The sequence below is a fragment of the Typha latifolia genome, chromosome 11 (genome assembly GCF_019914945.1).
Source record: "Typha latifolia isolate L0001 chromosome 11, TyphaL0001v2, whole genome shotgun sequence".
Taxonomy (NCBI): domain Eukaryota; kingdom Viridiplantae; phylum Streptophyta; class Magnoliopsida; order Poales; family Typhaceae; genus Typha; species Typha latifolia.
In genome coordinates this window covers 8,137,426-8,156,421 of record NC_133096.1, presented here as the reverse complement: position 1 = coordinate 8,156,421, position 18,996 = coordinate 8,137,426, and the positions used below count along the sequence as shown (strand labels likewise).

General features: G+C 35.2%; 3 protein-coding genes across 6 annotated transcripts; 1 reads left to right on the top strand and 2 right to left on the bottom strand.

Annotated features, from left to right (window-relative positions):
- Positions 1-28: 28 nt before the first annotated feature.
- LOC140797154 (eukaryotic translation initiation factor 5-like) lies at positions 29-3,658 on the bottom strand. 2 transcript variants are annotated; one of them, XM_073150426.1, is made up of 2 exons: positions 3,522-3,658; positions 29-1,987 (listed from the first exon to the last, which is right to left on the bottom strand). In XM_073150426.1, exon 2 carries the CDS (start codon positions 1,644-1,646, stop codon positions 276-278), a length of 1,371 nt encoding a protein of 456 aa, XP_073006527.1. In that variant the 5' UTR covers positions 1,647-1,987; positions 3,522-3,658; the 3' UTR covers positions 29-275. The 2 variants fall into 2 exon arrangements, with proteins under 2 accessions (XP_073006527.1, XP_073006526.1); XM_073150425.1 differs by having other exon boundaries at positions 3,342-3,540.
- A 708-nt stretch (positions 3,659-4,366) lies between these two features.
- Positions 4,367-10,613, top strand: LOC140798136 (sulfhydryl oxidase 1-like). 2 transcript variants are annotated; one of them, XM_073151893.1, is made up of 12 exons: positions 4,367-4,798; positions 5,390-5,414; positions 5,497-5,589; positions 5,820-6,001; positions 6,726-6,798; positions 6,937-7,005; positions 7,098-7,171; positions 7,240-7,393; positions 8,282-8,322; positions 9,546-9,692; positions 9,764-10,280; positions 10,358-10,613. In XM_073151893.1, exons 1-11 carry the CDS (start codon positions 4,578-4,580, stop codon positions 10,239-10,241), a joined length of 1,557 nt encoding a protein of 518 aa, XP_073007994.1. In that variant the 5' UTR covers positions 4,367-4,577; the 3' UTR covers positions 10,242-10,280; positions 10,358-10,613. The 2 variants fall into 2 exon arrangements, with proteins under 2 accessions (XP_073007994.1, XP_073007995.1); XM_073151894.1 differs by having other exon boundaries at positions 4,370-4,798; positions 9,764-10,204.
- A 1,471-nt stretch (positions 10,614-12,084) lies between these two features.
- LOC140797327 (uncharacterized) lies at positions 12,085-15,144 on the bottom strand. 2 transcript variants are annotated; one of them, XM_073150683.1, is made up of 8 exons: positions 14,880-15,144; positions 14,170-14,413; positions 13,293-13,364; positions 13,125-13,195; positions 12,897-13,035; positions 12,723-12,803; positions 12,537-12,629; positions 12,085-12,446 (listed from the first exon to the last, which is right to left on the bottom strand). In XM_073150683.1, the coding sequence occupies exons 2-8, from the start codon at positions 14,410-14,412 to the stop codon at positions 12,393-12,395; spliced, it is 753 nt and encodes a 250-aa protein (XP_073006784.1). In that variant the 5' UTR covers position 14,413; positions 14,880-15,144; the 3' UTR covers positions 12,085-12,392. The 2 variants fall into 2 exon arrangements, with proteins under 2 accessions (XP_073006784.1, XP_073006785.1); XM_073150684.1 differs by lacking the exon at positions 12,537-12,629 and having other exon boundaries at positions 12,085-12,462; positions 14,880-15,019.
- Positions 15,145-18,996: the final 3,852 nt, after the last annotated feature.

The window sequence follows — 18,996 nt, the reverse complement described above, 5'->3', positions numbered from 1 at the left end:
AGAACTATTAAATAAAGGTTCACGACACTGGCAAGAAGATTTCTGAAATAAATAGCAACCTTGTTACAGACGAGGTTCTCAGAATATCCATGACCCTACAGAGGAGCAGAACTGTAACACAAGAACTTACTAAAACATGCAGAAACCTGAAATCAGAAAACAGTCCGGACTGAATGACCAAATGGAACAGAATTCTAAAGCATGCAGACTATAAACATTATTCAATAACTATCACTTGTTACTCGTAATCAGGAAGTCGTGCTTGCATCATCATATCACTCCTCTTCCTCCGACTCGGCACTCTGAAGCCACTCAACAAAAGGTTTTGCATTCTTCAGCACCTGAGAGTTCTTCCCACATGCTACGCCTTCATCATACCACTGAACTATGTTTTCCTCTTCAAGCAAATCTCCGTCATAAAGTACTTTGAGGACAAGCGCCACCTCCTTCAGTGCATCTGGACTACACTTGATGCTAAATGCTTCAATGGCTCGGAGCAGGAGAATCTGGGAGTCTTCATTCTTCAGGGCAGAAGCAATGTAGTTCTTTTTCTTGCTTACCTCCTTTGAAAATCCTTTGCCAACACCAACGAAAAGCACCTCAAACAGGGCAGTCATGACTTCCTGAGGGGGCTGAGCTAGAGAACCCAAAAAGCTCTTCAGTTGGCTTGGTGCTAACCCTTTGCGTAAATTAGCTGCAATCTCCTCAAGCAGCTTACTATAAGAACTACCTTGGACACCATTTTGGTCAGCACCTAGTTTTTCTTCATGTTTCACATTTCCATTAGTAAGTCCCTCTTTCTTTGCCTTCTGTTGCTTTTTCTCCTTGTCAGGCTCAAGGGTAGAGAGCATTACCATATCAGCAGTTGCAGCACTCAGCTGTTCCTGGAACCGCTGCTTTGCAGCCTCCAATGAGGTATCTGTCAGCCACTGAACATCATCCTCCTCTTCATCATCATCTGCAGCATTATTACCATCTTGGCTCCTAGCAGGTGAAGTAGAATGATCCCCATCAGAGCCACGACCAGCTTTCTTCTTTGAAGCAACAACTTTTGCAGTACTGGCATCCTTGGAAGCAGTCACACCTTTTTTCTTCGTGTCTTTCTTTAGCTTCTTCTGTTCATCATCAGCAGCTTCCCCCTCCTTCAGTCGCTCCTTTTCTGCCCTCCTCAATGCCTTTTTGTCCTTTGCCCCCTTCTTCTGTTCAGGTGGGTTCTTCACAATGAAAGTTGTGAGCTTGTCCCTCATGTCAACATCAGACACAAAGCCACATGCAGCACACTTGAGGGTAATCATCTGGGTCTTGGTGATGATGATCTCAGTCTCAGGGTTGCCACATCCATAGCATTGCACATACTTCTTAATGAAATTCTCAAGAAGAGCAGCCAGCTTGACAGTATCATGAGCTCCATTCACCAGGGAAATACCTGTCTTCTCATCAAATTTGGACTGTGCACCAAGCTCACAACCAAAATATTTTGTTGTGTAAGAAGCAGGCCTGGCCAGCGCTTTTGCAATATCCACCATGTTCACAATGTTAGTCTTGATGCCATTGCCACGCCCTTCGATTTTTGTTATCATTTTGGGCATCTTATACCTATAGAAGGCATCATTGCTGTTTGAAGCACCAATGTTTTGCAAAGCCATCTTGGATCACAAGATTGAAATTTGGCACTGTTAGAGACAGCAGTACGCAAACGGGACAGTGTTGTTGCTTCTTTCAAGAACACTAAGAGGTTGTTTTGCAGTTACAAGAGGTTGCTTGCAATAGCAACCGGGTGTTTGCGCAGAATGCTGAAGGAGACTGTGATGCATGCAGATAAACCTCTCAAAGGAGTTTTGGTATCTTTTTCTTGGTGTAGGAGAATATTCTCCAAGCAATCCAACTGATTCCAAGAAGAGAGGTGCTTGTTCAGACATAAAAGAGACTTCAATGTTTGCAGCCTCCACCTTGGCGATGTGCAACAACAGATTGGAAATCCAACTTCCTGGAGCAGAAAAGTCAAATATCAGATTATAATTCCAATTATCAAAGTAGTATAACAAAATATCAACAAAAAGTAGAAGCAAATATATAATAATCTTTTTTCATCTAAAAGGCTTTATCTCAAAACTAAGTATTATTCCACAGAATCATTCCTAAAAATAGTAGACTCTCACTAGGCAAACAAAAGAGAACAATATTGTCCATCATTATAGTTTCTCAAATAGAAAGGTCACAGAAGTATCAGCTGAGCGACCCACTAAAATTCCCATTACAACATTATACGAAGAATGGCTCCATGGCCATTTTACATTGATTATATGTAAACAACTGCTTATTTGATTGTGATGCCAACCATAATACAAGAATGCACCTTACCAATTCAGATGTTTAAAAGGATTGTAAGAAAGAGATCTAGGATAGGAGCCCAAGAACCAGAGATCCCCAAATAGAACTAGAACCTACTGCCAACATAAGCCTCACCATTTCGCAACTATCATATGTTTCATAAGTAGAAGAGACATTTTGTGAAGCTACTAGCTTCCTGCTTTACATTAAATATCATTGTGTAAAACAACAATAAACTAAACGGGCACTAAGCATACACAAGAACTTCAGCAAGATACCTAAATAGCAAAATATAATTTCACAAGCCACAATGATTCTCTACCTCTTTGGGCATCAATAAAATTCTCTTCCCTTTTACATGCTGCCCAAATTAATTGTACAAACTCATCAAAGTAAGATAACAATTATAAACAACAAACACCCACCCATATAAGCAGATCCATGTACTAATTGATTAATTATACACGGATGACCGCATATCAATGTAACTTCCGAGTAACAACTGCAACAATAATCCATGTTACGGAGTTGCTTGTAGTTATATAAAACCTACCATTGGTTTCTAAATATTTCAGTGAACAGAAAGTTTCAAGTTCTAACAAACCATGAGTTTCAAAGTGAGCTTGATACTAGATACATTAGTAACTCTTATAATACTTGGAAAAATCTCTAAAAGTTCACCACCAAATAGATTAACTAAATCCTACACAACCACTTATCTTCAAAGATAAGCAAAAAAAAAACCCTATCTTGGTTGTGAATCACAGCAAACTTTTAACAGTAGATATAACCACGTACATTCTCTAATGGACAAGTACAGGTACAAACAAATAAAAACGTAAAATCACAAATCGATGGACAGATACAGATCAACTCCAAATCAACAAAAAAAAGAAAACAATTTTAGAACAATCCAATCCAAAACGGAACCATGATCACAAATCAACAGGATTCTAATGACTACAAACAAACCCCAGGAAAAAGAAGAAGAAACACAATTCAGCACGAACCGTCACGATCCAGGCGGAAATCGAACCGATCTCGAGCTAATGCAACAAAATCATCGGATAAGAATGGCAACAACATAGATCGATCGCTACAAGAAGATCAAATAGAACACGGGATTTCTAAAGCGTAGGAGGAGGAGGAGGAGGAGGAGGAGGAGAAGGAGAAGGAGGAGAGATTCTAACCTTGAGGGGGGCGATGGATGAAATTGAGGGAGGGAGAGGAATTATTTATAGGGAGGAGGAGGAGGGGAGGAATCCTTTACCTACACGGGTTAGATTTTAGGGCACCACAAGGAGAAGTCTTTGCCACTCAGTTTCCCAGTAATTACAGGTCAGACCAACCTTCTTTTCCGGCCTGGTCCATATGATAGAGTTGGGCTAGCGTAAGCGAAGTTGTTAGAGCTTCGGGCGGTGTAAATATAATTAAACCTAAAAAAAAGTGTTAATTATATTTAGCTCTTAAAATATCACTACGTCTCTACCACATAAACCCTCTGATTTAAAAAAAATTTATTAGTTTAATAAGAATGTAGTTTTTTTTTCTTAGTTGAAGAGTCTATGTATAGAATATCTCTCTTAATTTAGGAGTTTTATATAAATAAAAAAAATTCACATAAAGGCTTGTCTTTATTATTATTATTATTATTATTATTATTATTATTATTATTATTATTATTTAATTTATTTATGATTTGATAATTCAATTACAAATCACAATATAAATGTTTTGTGACCCTATAATTTGATTATGAGCTAAATAACTAGTTTATACTTTAAATAATTTATATAAACCATGTAAACTAGTTTAACCTGTTTTTAAAATTTAACATTTTTTTAATAACGTTTATGAAATATTTTAGGTGAAAATTTTGATTGAGTTATATATCCGAGATGCAAATTTCATTCAAACATAAATAGGATAATAATTTATAGTTTTTGTTATTATTTGACTTTAAAACAAGAAACCACGAACTATTTAATACACTCAAAGAAAAACCCACCAATAACTTTCTCCCTTCCTCATATGTAAAGTAGACAGTATTTTGCCTTCCACTGCACACTACCTGCATCAAACGAGTACCCAGAGGAGTTCTTCGTTATTAAAAAAACCTAGAAGCGTTTCCTTGAGAGCTGGTGACCAAATCTCCAAAACCCCGGTGGATCCGTTACCAAGTTCGCTCCTTTTCCTTGTAACTCGATCGGGGTCGATACCGATCTCCTCGACTTTCCTCTCCTCCAATGGCGTTTCCAATCGCCGCCTCTCTTATCTTCTTCCTCATCCTCATCCTCCCTGTTTATAGCTTCGAGTCTTCCGTTGGGCCGCGGCGATCTCTTCTCCGATCGCTAGGCGATGGGGCGAATCTCGTCGACGCGGCCGTGGACCTCAACAGCAGCAACTTTGACGCCGCCCTCAAGGGGTCGCCGGCCACCTTCGCCATCGTCGAATTCTTCGCTCACTGGTCGGATATGCTTTCCCTTTTTGTTTCTTTCCCCTAATTTGAACGAAAGTTTGCATCTTGTGGGAAGATTTGATGTATCCTTTGGCTTTTTTTTTTGAGATTTATGATCCCGGAGGATTAATTTTATTAAGTTGACATTTTCTTTTGTCGTCATGTGGTAGTTAGCTTTTGAATTAGGAGCTTCTTGACTTTTAATGCTGCCATAATTTGTAAAAGGTGAACTCCATACATTAGTTACTTTTTATTAGTGGTCGGATATGCTTTCCCTTTTTGTTCATCTATCTGAATTTGTACGAAAGTTAGCAGTCCCTGGCGATTAATCTGATTCACTTGACCTTTCTGTTGTCGTATGGTAAGTTTAGTTTCTGTTTCTCTGGACTGGATCATAGATAATTATATATGGAGCTTAAGCAGCTGAAATTTGCTGACTTTATTGCAGCCATAATTCGTTAAGGGCAAACTTCATAGAATTAGTTTCTTTTTGTTAGTGGTCTATGCCATTCTAGAAGTGCGTTGTTAAGCTTTGTTCATTTTGCCATTTCCATTTGAATATGCTAATCGGAATGCTGCTGCACTCTTTTGATTCCACAGGTGTCCTGCTTGCAGAAATTATAAGGTATATAAATTTGTTGCATGCTGTGATTATGTAGAAATTCTTCTGTTGCTGACCTTTGTTATTCTGAGGGGCAATAATTCAGCCTCATTATGAGAAAGTTGCGAGGCTTTTCAATGGTCCAGATGCGGTACATCCTGGGGTTATACTCATGGCACGAGTGGACTGTGCAATGAAGGTATAGTAGCTCTATTTAGGGTCATCTTCTGTTTTTGTATCTAAGCCAGTCGTAGACATGCGAATTAGGTTTGTACTTTACCTGCCCTTAAACATTAGATATCTTTGAGCCACTTTCATTAAAAAAAAGTTATGACACCTAAAAGGATATGCAAATTTGGAAGTTGAGTGAAGCAACTTTGCGGCTACAAAATTAATATTCTTTTTCCTTTTCAATGTGTGACAGAACAGGTGAATACAATCCTCTGCGATAGATTTTCAGTTAGCCACTATCCTATGTTATTGTGGGGACCTCCGTCAAAATTTGCATCCACTCGGTGGAATCCTAAGCAAGAGAAAAATGAGATACAATCAATCGATGATGGAAGAACAGCAGAGCGTTTGCTTAATTGGATAAATAAACGTATCGGAAGGCAAGTTATCTACTGGAACGCTTTCTCCTTCAGCTTAAAAACCTATAGTACACATCAAAGGCTAAAGCTTGTAAATGTCACTAGTTATATATTGTGCTGATTTTTCTTTTTTCCATCATTACATTGCCAATTCTTGAACTTCTGAGATATTTGACATGCAACACATCCATTTAGAATGCAATTCAATATTGTCCCTGTTATTTGCCTAACTCTATCTGCCTTTTTTTTACCTGAAACAAGTCAACAACTTCTAAGTGAATGCATGATAATTTCCAATAAAATCTGTAAAAGTAAATAAGTATGGTGCATAGTTGACGTGTGTTTTTGAGAGCCTCAAGGTCTCCTTTTTTTTCTGAATAAAGCTAATAGTAGGAAAGCAGAATGATGTCAAACACTCTTAATTTGTAAAGTTCATTTTAATGGTCAAACCAACCCCTCTAACTTAGCTCAAGGATTTTGTATGTTTTGAGTGACCTGCTTTGCTATAATGTTGAATCAAGGACCATACACTACAAGTTCCTCGAGGATTAAGCAGTTGACTGTTGCTAAATGGCTGTAAATACACTAATTATGTTTCTTGTTCATCTGACTTATCTTTTTGTCACTTCTAATCATGTTATAGATTATGTAATCAGAAATTTCTGATCTTAGGGGCTTTTATCAGTGCTAGCATTAAGTTTCAAATAATATCTTGATGGATATGCCCTTTTCATGACATATGCAGTTCATTCAGTTTGGACGATGAAAAGTATGAGAATGAAAATACATTTCCAAGAAATGCTTCTGATCCTGAACAGGTATTGATAATTTGGCAGTAAATTTACTTTTTCATATACTAGTCTATTAGATTATTAAGTAAGTATTGAGTAAGATTAGTTTCTTTTGTTATACAAGTATATCAACTTTACATTATCATATTATATCTGTTTCATAAGATTGCGCGAGCTATCTACGATGTTGAGGAAGCAACAACAAATGCATTTGATATAATCTTGGAACACAAGGTTTGAATTATTTCTCTGAGGTCTATATGAAATCTGCATATATATATATATATATATATTTATGAATTTTATTTTCTTTCAACAATATGCAGATGATTAAACCAGATACTCGTGCTCCTCTGATAAAGTTTTTCCAGCTTTTAGCGGCACATCATCCTTCTAAAAGGTTGGACTTCCTGTTTTCATGAGTCAGATCATGTATCCTTGTTGCTTATTAATGAGTTTGGTCAGTAGGTGTCGAATGGGAAGTGCCAAGATACTCGTGAACTTTGATGATTTGTGGCCGTCAGACCATGCGGTCAGTTCACAGGAGGTCACTATATTACAGGAAAGAGACACGACAAAGAGTCACTTGATTTGTGGCAAAGAAGTTCCTCGTGGATATTGGGTATATAAAACTCCACTATGCTTATTTTTCTTTGTTGGCTTTTATGGAGTGTTTCTTGTTTTCCCTTTCTTTGGTTTCTCATTTTGCTAATTATTCTCTGCCTATGGCTGGCATGATATTCCTTTTGAATTGAGTGGACTCCACCAAGGTAAATATGCACTTAACTAAAATGACGACAGCAATAGCATGTCAACTGTGGTAAATGGTAATAGATGACGTTCAAACAGTATAAAGTTGTTTTCCACGTCATAATTAATTTTTAGTAGCTTTGCTTTCGAGACTTAGTACTTCATGTTCTGTAACTCTTTTAATACCTTGAGCTATTCTGATGTAAATTAAGCTATGAATTGTCTAGTTTATGTTTGCTTCTTTCTGCTCAGTATCTCTTTTTGAGACTTTTTCTCTTCACCTCTTTCTGCTACATGTGTTCTTTCTATTGTTATTTAACCTTTTTACTTTTAGTGTGTCATTCTCATGTAAAGTTTCCCACAATCATACATTAGAATTAGCCACAGACTTGCTATTTGTCCTCACATACACCTGATTTCCTTTTTAGCTTAATTAGTGTTTTTCAGTTCTGCCCCACAAGTTTTAAAAACTTTTGAAGTTCTATTCAAACTTCCCCTTGAATTAGAAGTCCTGACCAGTTTCTCTCCCTCTTTCTAAATGTTTGGGATAATTGTCTGCCTCATTCAAGCAAAAAGTTTGGCATCATTTGTATGTGTGAATTGCATTACTGAGAGCATTTCATCTTCTTTGTTATCTACTGGCATTTCAGATTATTGTGAGAAATTAGATGTTATGTCCTGACTCTCCTGAGATGATTTTAGTTTAGCTAGCTTTTTTATTTAAATTCTCATTTCTCCTTTTTGGTAAATCATGTTACAGATATTTTGCCGGGGGAGCAAAAATGAGACAAGAGGATTTAGGTACTTATTTATTAACTTTTTTTAATCTAATCCCCCAAAAAATTGTTTATTTTTTAAAACAATTTATGCAAGTTTCTTGCCCTGTTCCCCTTTGGGCTTTCAATCATATATATAGTGATCTCTCCAAACTGAGCAGAGAAAGCAGCTGTGGTATGAACTTGACAGCTTTGGTCATTGTCAGTGATGTGTTTGCTGCTCAAGTAACTCCTTGCATCATCACTAGTAGAATTTACCAAAATGATGTGAAGGCCATTAATCAGAAGTGATGCATTATAGTGCCAGAATGCAACTAGGTTATTACACTGGGACATTATGGTAGTGCGGGTTGCATATTGTCCAAATCCCACTAGTCTTCCTACCTGAATTTGGGCAATTTGTCATCGGGCCAGTTTTGGCTGTTTCAGCTGTTTGACCCAAAACTGAGTTTCAGGTGAAATTCACTGTTCACCCCCAAAAGCAGTCCGCTTGTTGTTTTGGAGAATGTTTTGGATTGGATGTGATTGAAAGTTGAAACTGATCTGTTCCAGCCAAAATGGACCAAATTTGGCTATGACTTCAAATGTTTTATACTAGAGTTAAAGAGAAGATGCATAAACCTGAGAAAGTTGAAGAAAGGGAACTGAGGATTTCAAAGGTGTGGTAAAGAATATTGGAATATAAATGTTCATGATTGAAATATAGTGCAATAAGTATCATATTAGAATTAAAAGGTTGAACTGCATTCATTTCATGGATGCAGTTGACTTGACTGATTGCTTCCTTTTCGCTGGACCAACTGTTCAACTATTAAAAGGCCATATTTGTCATCCTAATCTGCATGTGCAATCAAGAGTAACTAAATTTGTTTTTATTTATTTTGTAGTAAGTTTTCCTTTGAGAAAATATTCACTTAATAGTAAATTGAGCTGATAAGATTTTTATCTCAGGGAAAGAGGTTGGGCACCCAACATCAAATTGATGGGGCTTGATGGTTTCTATCAAGAGTTAACATTTTATGCATATATGGATTTCAGATGCTATGTCATACTCTTGTTTCCATTTTTAGTTAGAAAGCCAGGATTTTTTTATGTGTTTAACTAATTATACAACTGAGTGGGACTATTTATGGAACTTCTTAATTGCACTGCAAAGTAAATTTTGTTGCCTTGCAAAGGATATTATGTATCTGAGTTACAGACAGATTGAACCTAGTGCTTGTTTTTGCTTGTTGTGGTCTATTGCAGCTGCGGACTTTGGGTTCTGTTGCACTCACTTTCTGTAAGAGTTGGAGATGGAGAAAGTCAATTGGCTTTTACAACAATCTGTGATTTTATCCACAATTTCTTCATATGCGAGGAATGCCGCAGGCACTTCTATGCTATGTGCTCAAGGTATAAAAGTTTACTTCTTGTCATCTATGTTTCAATACCATGTCCAGTTCTCAATATGGAAATTTCACCAGTGTCTCGGTCCCATTCAACACAACTCGTGATCTAAGCCTTTGGTTATGGAGTGCACATAACAAAGTGAACGAGAGGCTGATGAAAGTAGAGGAAGCTTTAGACACCGCCGACCCGAGATTTCCGAAGATCATTTGGCCTCCAAAGCAGCTATGCCCATCTTGTTATCATTCCCCAAGCAGGAAAAGTAGCGGCACAACTCAAGTCGATTGGAACGAGGACGAAGTGTTCCATTTCTTAGTTAAGTACTATGGAAAGATTCTTGCATCTTCTGACAGGGATACTGCTCTCAGCAGCAGGAATGATGGATCGCCAATGGATGACATTGCCACTTCTACAAACGCAGTAGCTGTGCCTATTGGAGCTGCACTTGGCATCGCCCTCGCAAGCTGCACATTCGGGGCACTAGCATGCTTTTGGAGGGCACAGCAGAAGAATAGAAAGTACTTACACCAACATTGCTCTTTAAAGAACATATGAATTCTAGGAGGGTGATTATCTTTATGTGTGGCCCATTAGGTTGTCATTTGCTTGTGAGAGTATGATTTGGCATTTGACGAGATTGGCCATTATTCTCTTTGTTATTTTTGTTACAGGCAAAGAAAGAACTGGAACTGAGACCAGGACAAAATTGCTGGACAACCAACCACAGCCATGAATCAAGATCCATACCATGAACGAGAGATCATCTTGGTTCAAGTTTTTCAGTTATACAGATTCTCCAACTTGTTCGTGGCTATGAAATGTATATTATATTCATAGGTGCAATTTTCCTTGGTGCCCAATCTCAAACACATTGTTATGAGAAGAAAATGCCAGACAATTTTAAAATTCAGACGTTTTTCAGGTGCACTTGGTGTTTGACTGTAAATTAGTATATTGGTGTATAAGTTACACTTGATACGGGCATGAAAAGTAATAAATTTAGAAAATATTTTAATAAATGGCTAAAATATTTTTAATAGTGTATGGATAAGGAGAGGAGAGCACAGATAATAGAGAGAATAATTGAAATAATAGTTGGTTAAAGTAATATATTTTTAAGAGCAAAATAATAATTAGATTTTGTTATTAAATATAAAAGACTAGATGTAAGAGAATAGGAGAGAGAAGTAGATATTAATAAATTAATATTGAGATGAAATGTTGTTTGATTACTATATTAGTAATAAATTTTACTATATCAAATTAATTTTATGCTTATTCTACAACTAAACGGGGAATTCTATCAAAGTTCTAGCAACTGCACTTTCCAGTTACCGGACATAGTACTAGTCTCAATCTCAAGCATGGCATTATTTTACACTATAACCTCCTGCCAACTGCCAAGCTAGGACACTATATTGCATTTAAGGAGTGCCCATTAGAAGTCCAAACAGACAAACTACCATCTATATCAAAATTTATTGTGATCAGTGAAAGCATTTAAACATAGTTATCAAAACTGGATCAGACCGGTGGTCGGACCAATGAACAGATTACCAAATTGGTTCATTTTAGTTATTAGATCGGATAAGCAATTTACCTAATAAAAACCGACTGACCAACCAGTTGAATTGGTAAATTATGCCTATCTAAAGTTTATATTATATCTTAAAATACAAATTTTTTGCATGTATATTTTTTAAAATTCTTATATTTTGCATGTAATAATGGAATAAACTACTATTAAAATTTAAACAATTTAAATATAAAAAGACAAAAATATCTTTATTCTTGTTTTCAAGTATTTTTCTTAGTTAATAATATTTTTATTTATTTTTATATTAAATCACTTAATTTGAAAATAACCATGATGGTATCTATAAATAATATTTGTTTTAAGAGATATACATATAATTATACTACTTTTATAGATACTTATTACATCTATTTATATATTATTTAAATATTTTTTAAAAAAATCAGCAATCCGATCAGGTAAAGGTTGAACTAATAACCCAATGGCCTGACCCATGACTGGGTCAATGTCTGGTCCAATTTAGATAACTATGATTTAAACTGAACTGAACTGATGCTGGTTTTATTGGCAGACAAAGAAAATATCATTTCTTGCAAGGGGAATCTTTAGCAATGCATCTCAGGAGCAACCAAATCAGATACCTTAATTACTTTGCCCACTTGATACTTGAGACTCAATTAGGAGCCAAAGTCCATATAGTTGAGATTCAATATTATCATCCCTCTTTCCTTTAACTACTCCAATCAAAATGAACAGTTTGTATCATTTTCAGAAGTATCTAATTCATCGCACACAAATTTGTAAGTTGTCGAGCAACAAACTCGAAACTGTCAAATATAACAAATGGGACCAAAGTAGGCATTACAGAAATATACTTGATTTTGCTTCCACTATAAGAAAATATACATTTGAACTATTTTATATGGTTCCTTCATACAGGACACTTCATCTTCATTTTGATGAAGAGAGTGACATCACCAGAGGAATGAAACCGTTGTTAAGTATAAAAAGCTGCGCGAAACTACTGTATGATGTCTTATTTACACAATGTGACCATCACTCATCTGATGTATCAGGTACTTGATGGAAGTGCCACTTCCAGACTTCTGCTCATTTCTTTTATGGATCTTCTTATGATTGGGAAGGCAGAAGATCTAAGACTCTTGCAATTATGGCAAACTGTCTGCGCTTCCAGATTCCACGATGGACGACTCATGTGTTACCTATTATCTCAGAAAGCTAGATAAGGACATAGATCAAACAGAAGGAACATTTAGTAGCATTCATCCAAATAGGAAAGAAAGACTTATTACTTGATGTTGGTATTGCCGGTGATGAAATGTTAAAATTGCTCTCAAAATTATATAGATTGGTAGGACAATTCCAGCAGTCCTCAGAAGCGCCGACTAATTTGACAAGAGTAAAATGGGACAATCAATATAAATGGGCTTCTTTACATGTTACTGCTAATAAAATGAATTATATTATCAGAGCATTACCGCTAAAACTGTAAATGAATACAGCTTGGACTCCGTGAGGATGATTGGAAGCGCATCATGAAGAACCAAAAGAACCATGAACTGGCAATGGAGATTTTGGAATAGTACTATAATAGGTCAGAGAGAGATTTGCCTGGAATAAAGAAGACCTAACTTATTGAATAAACAACTCACAATTATGGCAACTATGCGGCAGTATATAATGCTTCTCGCATTTGATGTTGAATAATCATCAGTAGAGGATCCAATTGTATTGCGTCCTGAGGTCTCTATGTACCTAAGATTGTGGTTTTCCTGGCTTGCCCAATTTCCCCTGGTAATAGAAAGCACTGGAACATGTTACTAATGATCATATAGGAGATAAGCATCTGTGTTGCTACCAGAGTAGAGCACAAAGAATACCTAAAGTTCATAGGGATCCTCCTCCCATATAGCACCAACTTTGGAGGAGCAGTATAGCCTGGTTTGAATTGCTGATCCAAGAAGAGGAGAAAGACAGCATCAGTAAGTTTTCAATTGGAAGGGAATAACAAAGTATGCAGAATTAACATCATAAAAAGCTATTACCACCTGTAGGCATATCTCGCATGTAGTACCGCCCTTCTCATTACACCATTTCTGAACACATTTACGATGAGCATACTGCAATCATACAAAGAGGAGAGAATAAGAAGAAAAGCAATAATGAATATTTATTATCATCCAAAAAACAAAACAAATTCATTTAGGAGCATTTTCAGTTTGGGAAAAAAAATCTTTTTATTCTGTAAATAGTTTTCCTATGTTAAGACTTGCTGTGTATTAAGATCTAGTGACATAAGAGGCAAACTTTCAAAGCCGATAAACTTGTAGGCCACAAGGAACTCTTGACAACTATGATGGCAGTGGACCAGAAGTGTAAATAAAACTTTCAATTCACCTATACCTTAATAACACCTCTTCTATCATGAAGATTAATAAGCACAAAAAACAAGAAAAGAAAAGAGGAAGATAAATTGGGAATCTTATGAAGAACATCCAGTAGCTAAAAAGCTTAGGCATCATCTACAGACAATATGGATACTACCATTCACAGATTTCATTCGATACTAGTAAGAGACCAGAAGTGCAGCTGAAGCTACATCAATTAATGCAATATCTCATCTAAGCAAGATGCTGTTACAGAAAACAAAACAAATCTACGGTAAAAAGTTGCGCAAATTCAGACAATAAATACTCTCCAAATAATTGATATACCCTATGCTTAACTATCACTCCACAGACTTAGATATGCATGCATATGTTTATTGTTAAGTTTCCTTTACTTAATAAATACACTTGCAGAAAACCACACGTAAGCTATTGCCATCTTAAGACTCCCTAAGGTCCTTCTTGGCAAATCAAATTCTCAACTTTAAAAGGTACTCAAATTGACTGCCAAAAACCAATATAATATACAACATATTACCCTTAAGCTGCCACAACAGGAACAGGGGGTCTCCATGTTGGAGTCGTCGTCTTCCTCCTGACAAATTCGACACTCCACCACATTACCAGTGGGCTTCTTAATACTATCATTCTTCTCTTCAGAAAGATTAAACTTTGTGGGTGAGGAAGGACAATTTGAAGCCTGGTTTCTGCTCTCAATGGCTGCTACTAATGTTGATTCCGTAAGCAACCGGTCCACCAGCAACACAAAATGGTCACCCATCCTTCAATGATCACAAGAAAGAAGAAAAGAATTGTAATTGGAGAACCAAAAAGCCTTAAAGCTATACTCAAAGAGAAGAAACTAAAAAGGATCAACTTTTTTACTTGTTCGCCAGCTAAAGATCACAGGGATACAAGCCAAGTACATAATAGAAAGAAATAGAGTTAATTGAAAGGAGACCCTTTTCAAGGCAAACCAGGGTCAGAATGGAATTATAAAAAACATCTGCAGATTAAATAGCAAGCCAGCCAAGAGCACAATTATCAAAAACCAATAAGATAAATCATCAAAATGACCCTTTTTAAGCGGAAACTCTTACAAGTTTTCAAATTAAAGTTATAGTTCATCATTAGGAACACCAAAACAGGTGAAGAGACAAGAAGGAAAAAAATAAATAAAAAAAACATCGAGCCCATCAAAACCCATCATCAAAACGACCAAGGAACCATGGAAGAATCATTACGCACCTGAAGTAATAAGACTAAACAACCAAAACGGGAAAAAGGCGGCAGCTTTTTCGCTGGTTCCTCTGAAAGCTCTTCGCTTTCACCACCGAGAAAGGAGAAAGGAGAAAGCGCAGCAAAGGGAAGCCAAGGAAAGCGAACAGGTAAAGGAGGCTTGCAAAGTGGGATTTGGATATCTTGAAGTAGAGAAAGGAAGAGATTGAGAGAGAAGAGAGAGGAGAAGGGAGGGAAAAACGAAGGAAAGAGGAAGAGGGGTTAAGAAGGAAGCAAGAGATGGAGTGCAGGACTTAACAGAATTATTATAAAATTTTAATCCACGCTAAGCTGCAACGGTTAAACAACCGTTAAAAAGAGATGTAAAAAAAAATATAATTACCCCCATAAAAAATAATCTATTTAAAAATAAGTAATAATAGGTTAATTATGAAGTTACCACATTAATTTCAACATTTGGGCTATTAGTTACGAAAAATTTAACGTTTACAACTTTGTTTACACGAGAGTTAGTACCGAACTAAACGGTAAACTATAATTTGCTCTATTAAATAGTGCAAAATATTCTGCTGGTTTTTTTTTTCTGAAAAAAAGCCTAATATAAGGAATTAAGAATGTTTGAGGCTTCGAGTGGACTTTTTTTTACCACCAATTATATATATATATATATTTTTTTTATACCCAATTTTATTATTAAATAGGATCTAATTTACTATAGTCATAACAAAAATATTAAATTGATTAATATTATTTTTTGTCTTGACTGCTAAAAGATTAAGTTAAAAAAGATGTATACATATAACATTGATCGGTTCAATATTTTTATTAGTAATACAGTGAATTAAATCTCATTTAGTAATAAGTTTGACGTATAATTATTTTTTTTAATAAAATTTAAAATAGGGCTAGTTTAGTCAAAAGCTCACTGGAGTGTATCTTTCGGTATTTATTTCTAAGTAAATTTTTGCACGTAATTCACCCTTTATTGTTTTATTTTAATATTTTTAATATCTTATGGTTATATATATATAAACTAAAATTGTTATATTTTCTATTATATTAAACTAAGGTATTTTTCAAATTTAAAAATATTTAATATAGAGAAAGTTATAGATAATTAGATAAGCTTTCCAGCGCATCTAAAATAATATCGATCGAATTTCAAACGATAAATATTTATATATATAATATATTCAATATATTTGTCATATATTTATCATTTAAAATCTAATCGGTATTATTCATTTAAAAGCTTCTTAGTATTTTAATATATTAATTACTCAAATATGATAGAAAAAATAACAGTCATAATTTTAATATAATTGGAAAAGGTAAAATGACACAAATAAAATAATAAAAATCAAAATAAATTTATGACTAACCACTAGAGGATAAAGCATGGTTTTCCCTTATTAAAATACATCAGTCCAATTAAGAAATAGGGAAAAGTATAAAACTAAAATAACAGACAACATAAATGTTTAAAATGGGGGGGAAAAAAAAAGAAGACCCTTTCTTTGGTAATTTAACTTGGGTAAATTAGGCTATTTGATGTATACTAACAAGCCAATCAACAGTAACTAAGATTGTCCTCCAAATTCCAATCATATAATAGGGGATTAGGTGGCCAATTTATGAAATGCCAATGCGAATTGTCTAACATCAAACACTGCCCATTTAATTATGCTGTGATAAAGATCTGTGGGATAACTAACCCACCAAACCCTGTTAGTCAACCATAACTAAGTTTCTTCCCTAATTAACCAATTAGCCCTTTGATCATAAGTATAAGGGGGACATCATTTGGCATATAGAATAGTGGATTTAGTGGAGTAATCCTGCATTTGTGATGAAATCAACATAACAATTTTATTTGCCAAAACTTTGAGTCACCTAAACATTTGACTGGAGTTGAAAGATTTTTATTGTCTAATCATTGCAGTTATATCATCAATTTGACTGAGATTGAAAGATTTCATCTGATAAAAGATTCCTTTTCTCTTGTGTTATATATTATATATATATATATATATACTCCTCGGCTCTTTTTTTTTCTGAAGATTAAACTGAAAAAGAAAATGAAAGAGAAATCAGATCTTAAAAACAAATGAGGGTAGTTTAGGTATTTTAATTCTTAGTTTTTAAGAAGTATTAGAATAATTTTTATTTCTTCATCTGTTGTTAGGTTAAAATTGACTTGGATTATTTTCAAAGCATTAAGAATAAAATGGAACGCGATAAAATGATAAATATCTGAAAGGTAGGTTGCGAATGATAATAAAAGCTAAACATAACGTAGCGTGTCTTTGATAAATTACCCTTCAATCTATTTAAGACACTTAAACTAATTAAGATTTAAGCATGGAGGATCTCATGGTTCACCCGCTTGTGTAGCAGAACATCATGATTGCTGAAAATTTAAGACTAGAGCATTAGATCATGAGGAATGGAATTTGTTAGAGGGTGAACAACTAAGCTAACTCAAGTGAGAAAACTAAGTTTCCAATTGAATAGTATGATGATCTAGTTAAGGTTGGCTTGGTTGGCCACTTCCTCAAGCAATCCATTACTTTGATCTCCCTGTGGATTACTTGACATCATCACAAGCATAAGAGGAAAAAGAAGAAGCCCAGAAAAAGCACACTCTTTCTTCTTCTTCTCCATTTTTTTTCCTTTTTTTTACTATGAGGAGAAGGTCATCGATATGGAATGAGGTCATTTACTATAGTAGATGTGACTTGTGAGAGCATGAGTTGTTGTTCTTTTAGATATCTATGGGAAGTCTCCAAAGACTATAAAGAGAGTTCTCTCTTGAAAGCCATATGACCCACCTCAAGGTTTGGAGTGATGGTGGCATGGTGTGGTTCAACTACTACCCACCGTACTAAATTTTTGGGTCTTCTTTACGTGGGCTCCATCTTGCTCTAATATATCTATGCTGCACATTGAATTTATGTTAGGAAAAGATCACATCCCAAGGAAGTCCTCCATTGATTGAAGTGTAATCAAGTAGTAGAGTTGTGTCAGCTCATGACAAAGTTTATGAGTTTAATTCTCGACAAACGTTAGAATTGATATTTAGTTCATTTTTTATTAAATTATTCTATGCGTATAGTTTAGGCTAGTTGATTTATTTCCAACTTATATATCAAGAATGTTAATTATTTTTCTTAGTATATAATTAGCTTATAAACTTATTGTCCATATGTATTAAAAAAAAAGAAGCTATATGTTTGAAATGGAGTCATATATAGCTTGACATTTTTTCGTCACCTAATTTAACTTGGTGTGGATTATTTGGTGGCCAACCCTATCAGAAGATTACACTCCTGGAAAGTGATGGTTAGAAAAAATGATCAACGGCATCAACCGTCTGGTCAACAGTCTGGAAAGTGGTGATGGTTTAGGAGTTTCTATTTTCAAAACAAATGCTTTTAATGTGGTAAACTTAATAGATATGACTTCAGATTTCATCAACTATCTTTAACAACATCCTCCAGTCCATAATAATTTAACTTCTATCATCTCATTACATCTTCCATATCCTTTTCCTTGCTTATTAGGTTCCTGACTGTGAAGAAAGAATATGCACATATAATTTAGGATTCGACATCGATGTCCAGAGAACAATTCACAATTGCAACATGTACATAAATCATAGACTGGAGCATTCCTTGCATCAAATAATAAGAAAATAATAATAATTACTGAAGGTGCTTCATGGTAAGTGTAAAGAGAGAGAATAGATATACAAAATAATCCTTCACACAAAACGGAGAGCAGCAATTGTTTGACATTTGAGGATAATCACCACATTTCAACTGAGTGTCCTTAATAGTGCATATCTTGGCAAACTTCCGAGGAACGAATGCCCCACTCTAATTAGACATACAGATGGAAATAAATCCACCAATTAATTGCAATTTATAATGGTGTTCACTGCATTATTCCTGATCATCAATAACCCTTGGTACCATGGACCTTATTTTCAGCTCTTCCAAAACTCATATTTCTTACCTTGTTGCAGCTTTCACACCAAAAATATAATCGACGTGAAAAGATCGGATGCAAATTTATGATAAGAAAAATGTAGTATATGAAATATAATTTTCTGTTGATGTAAATT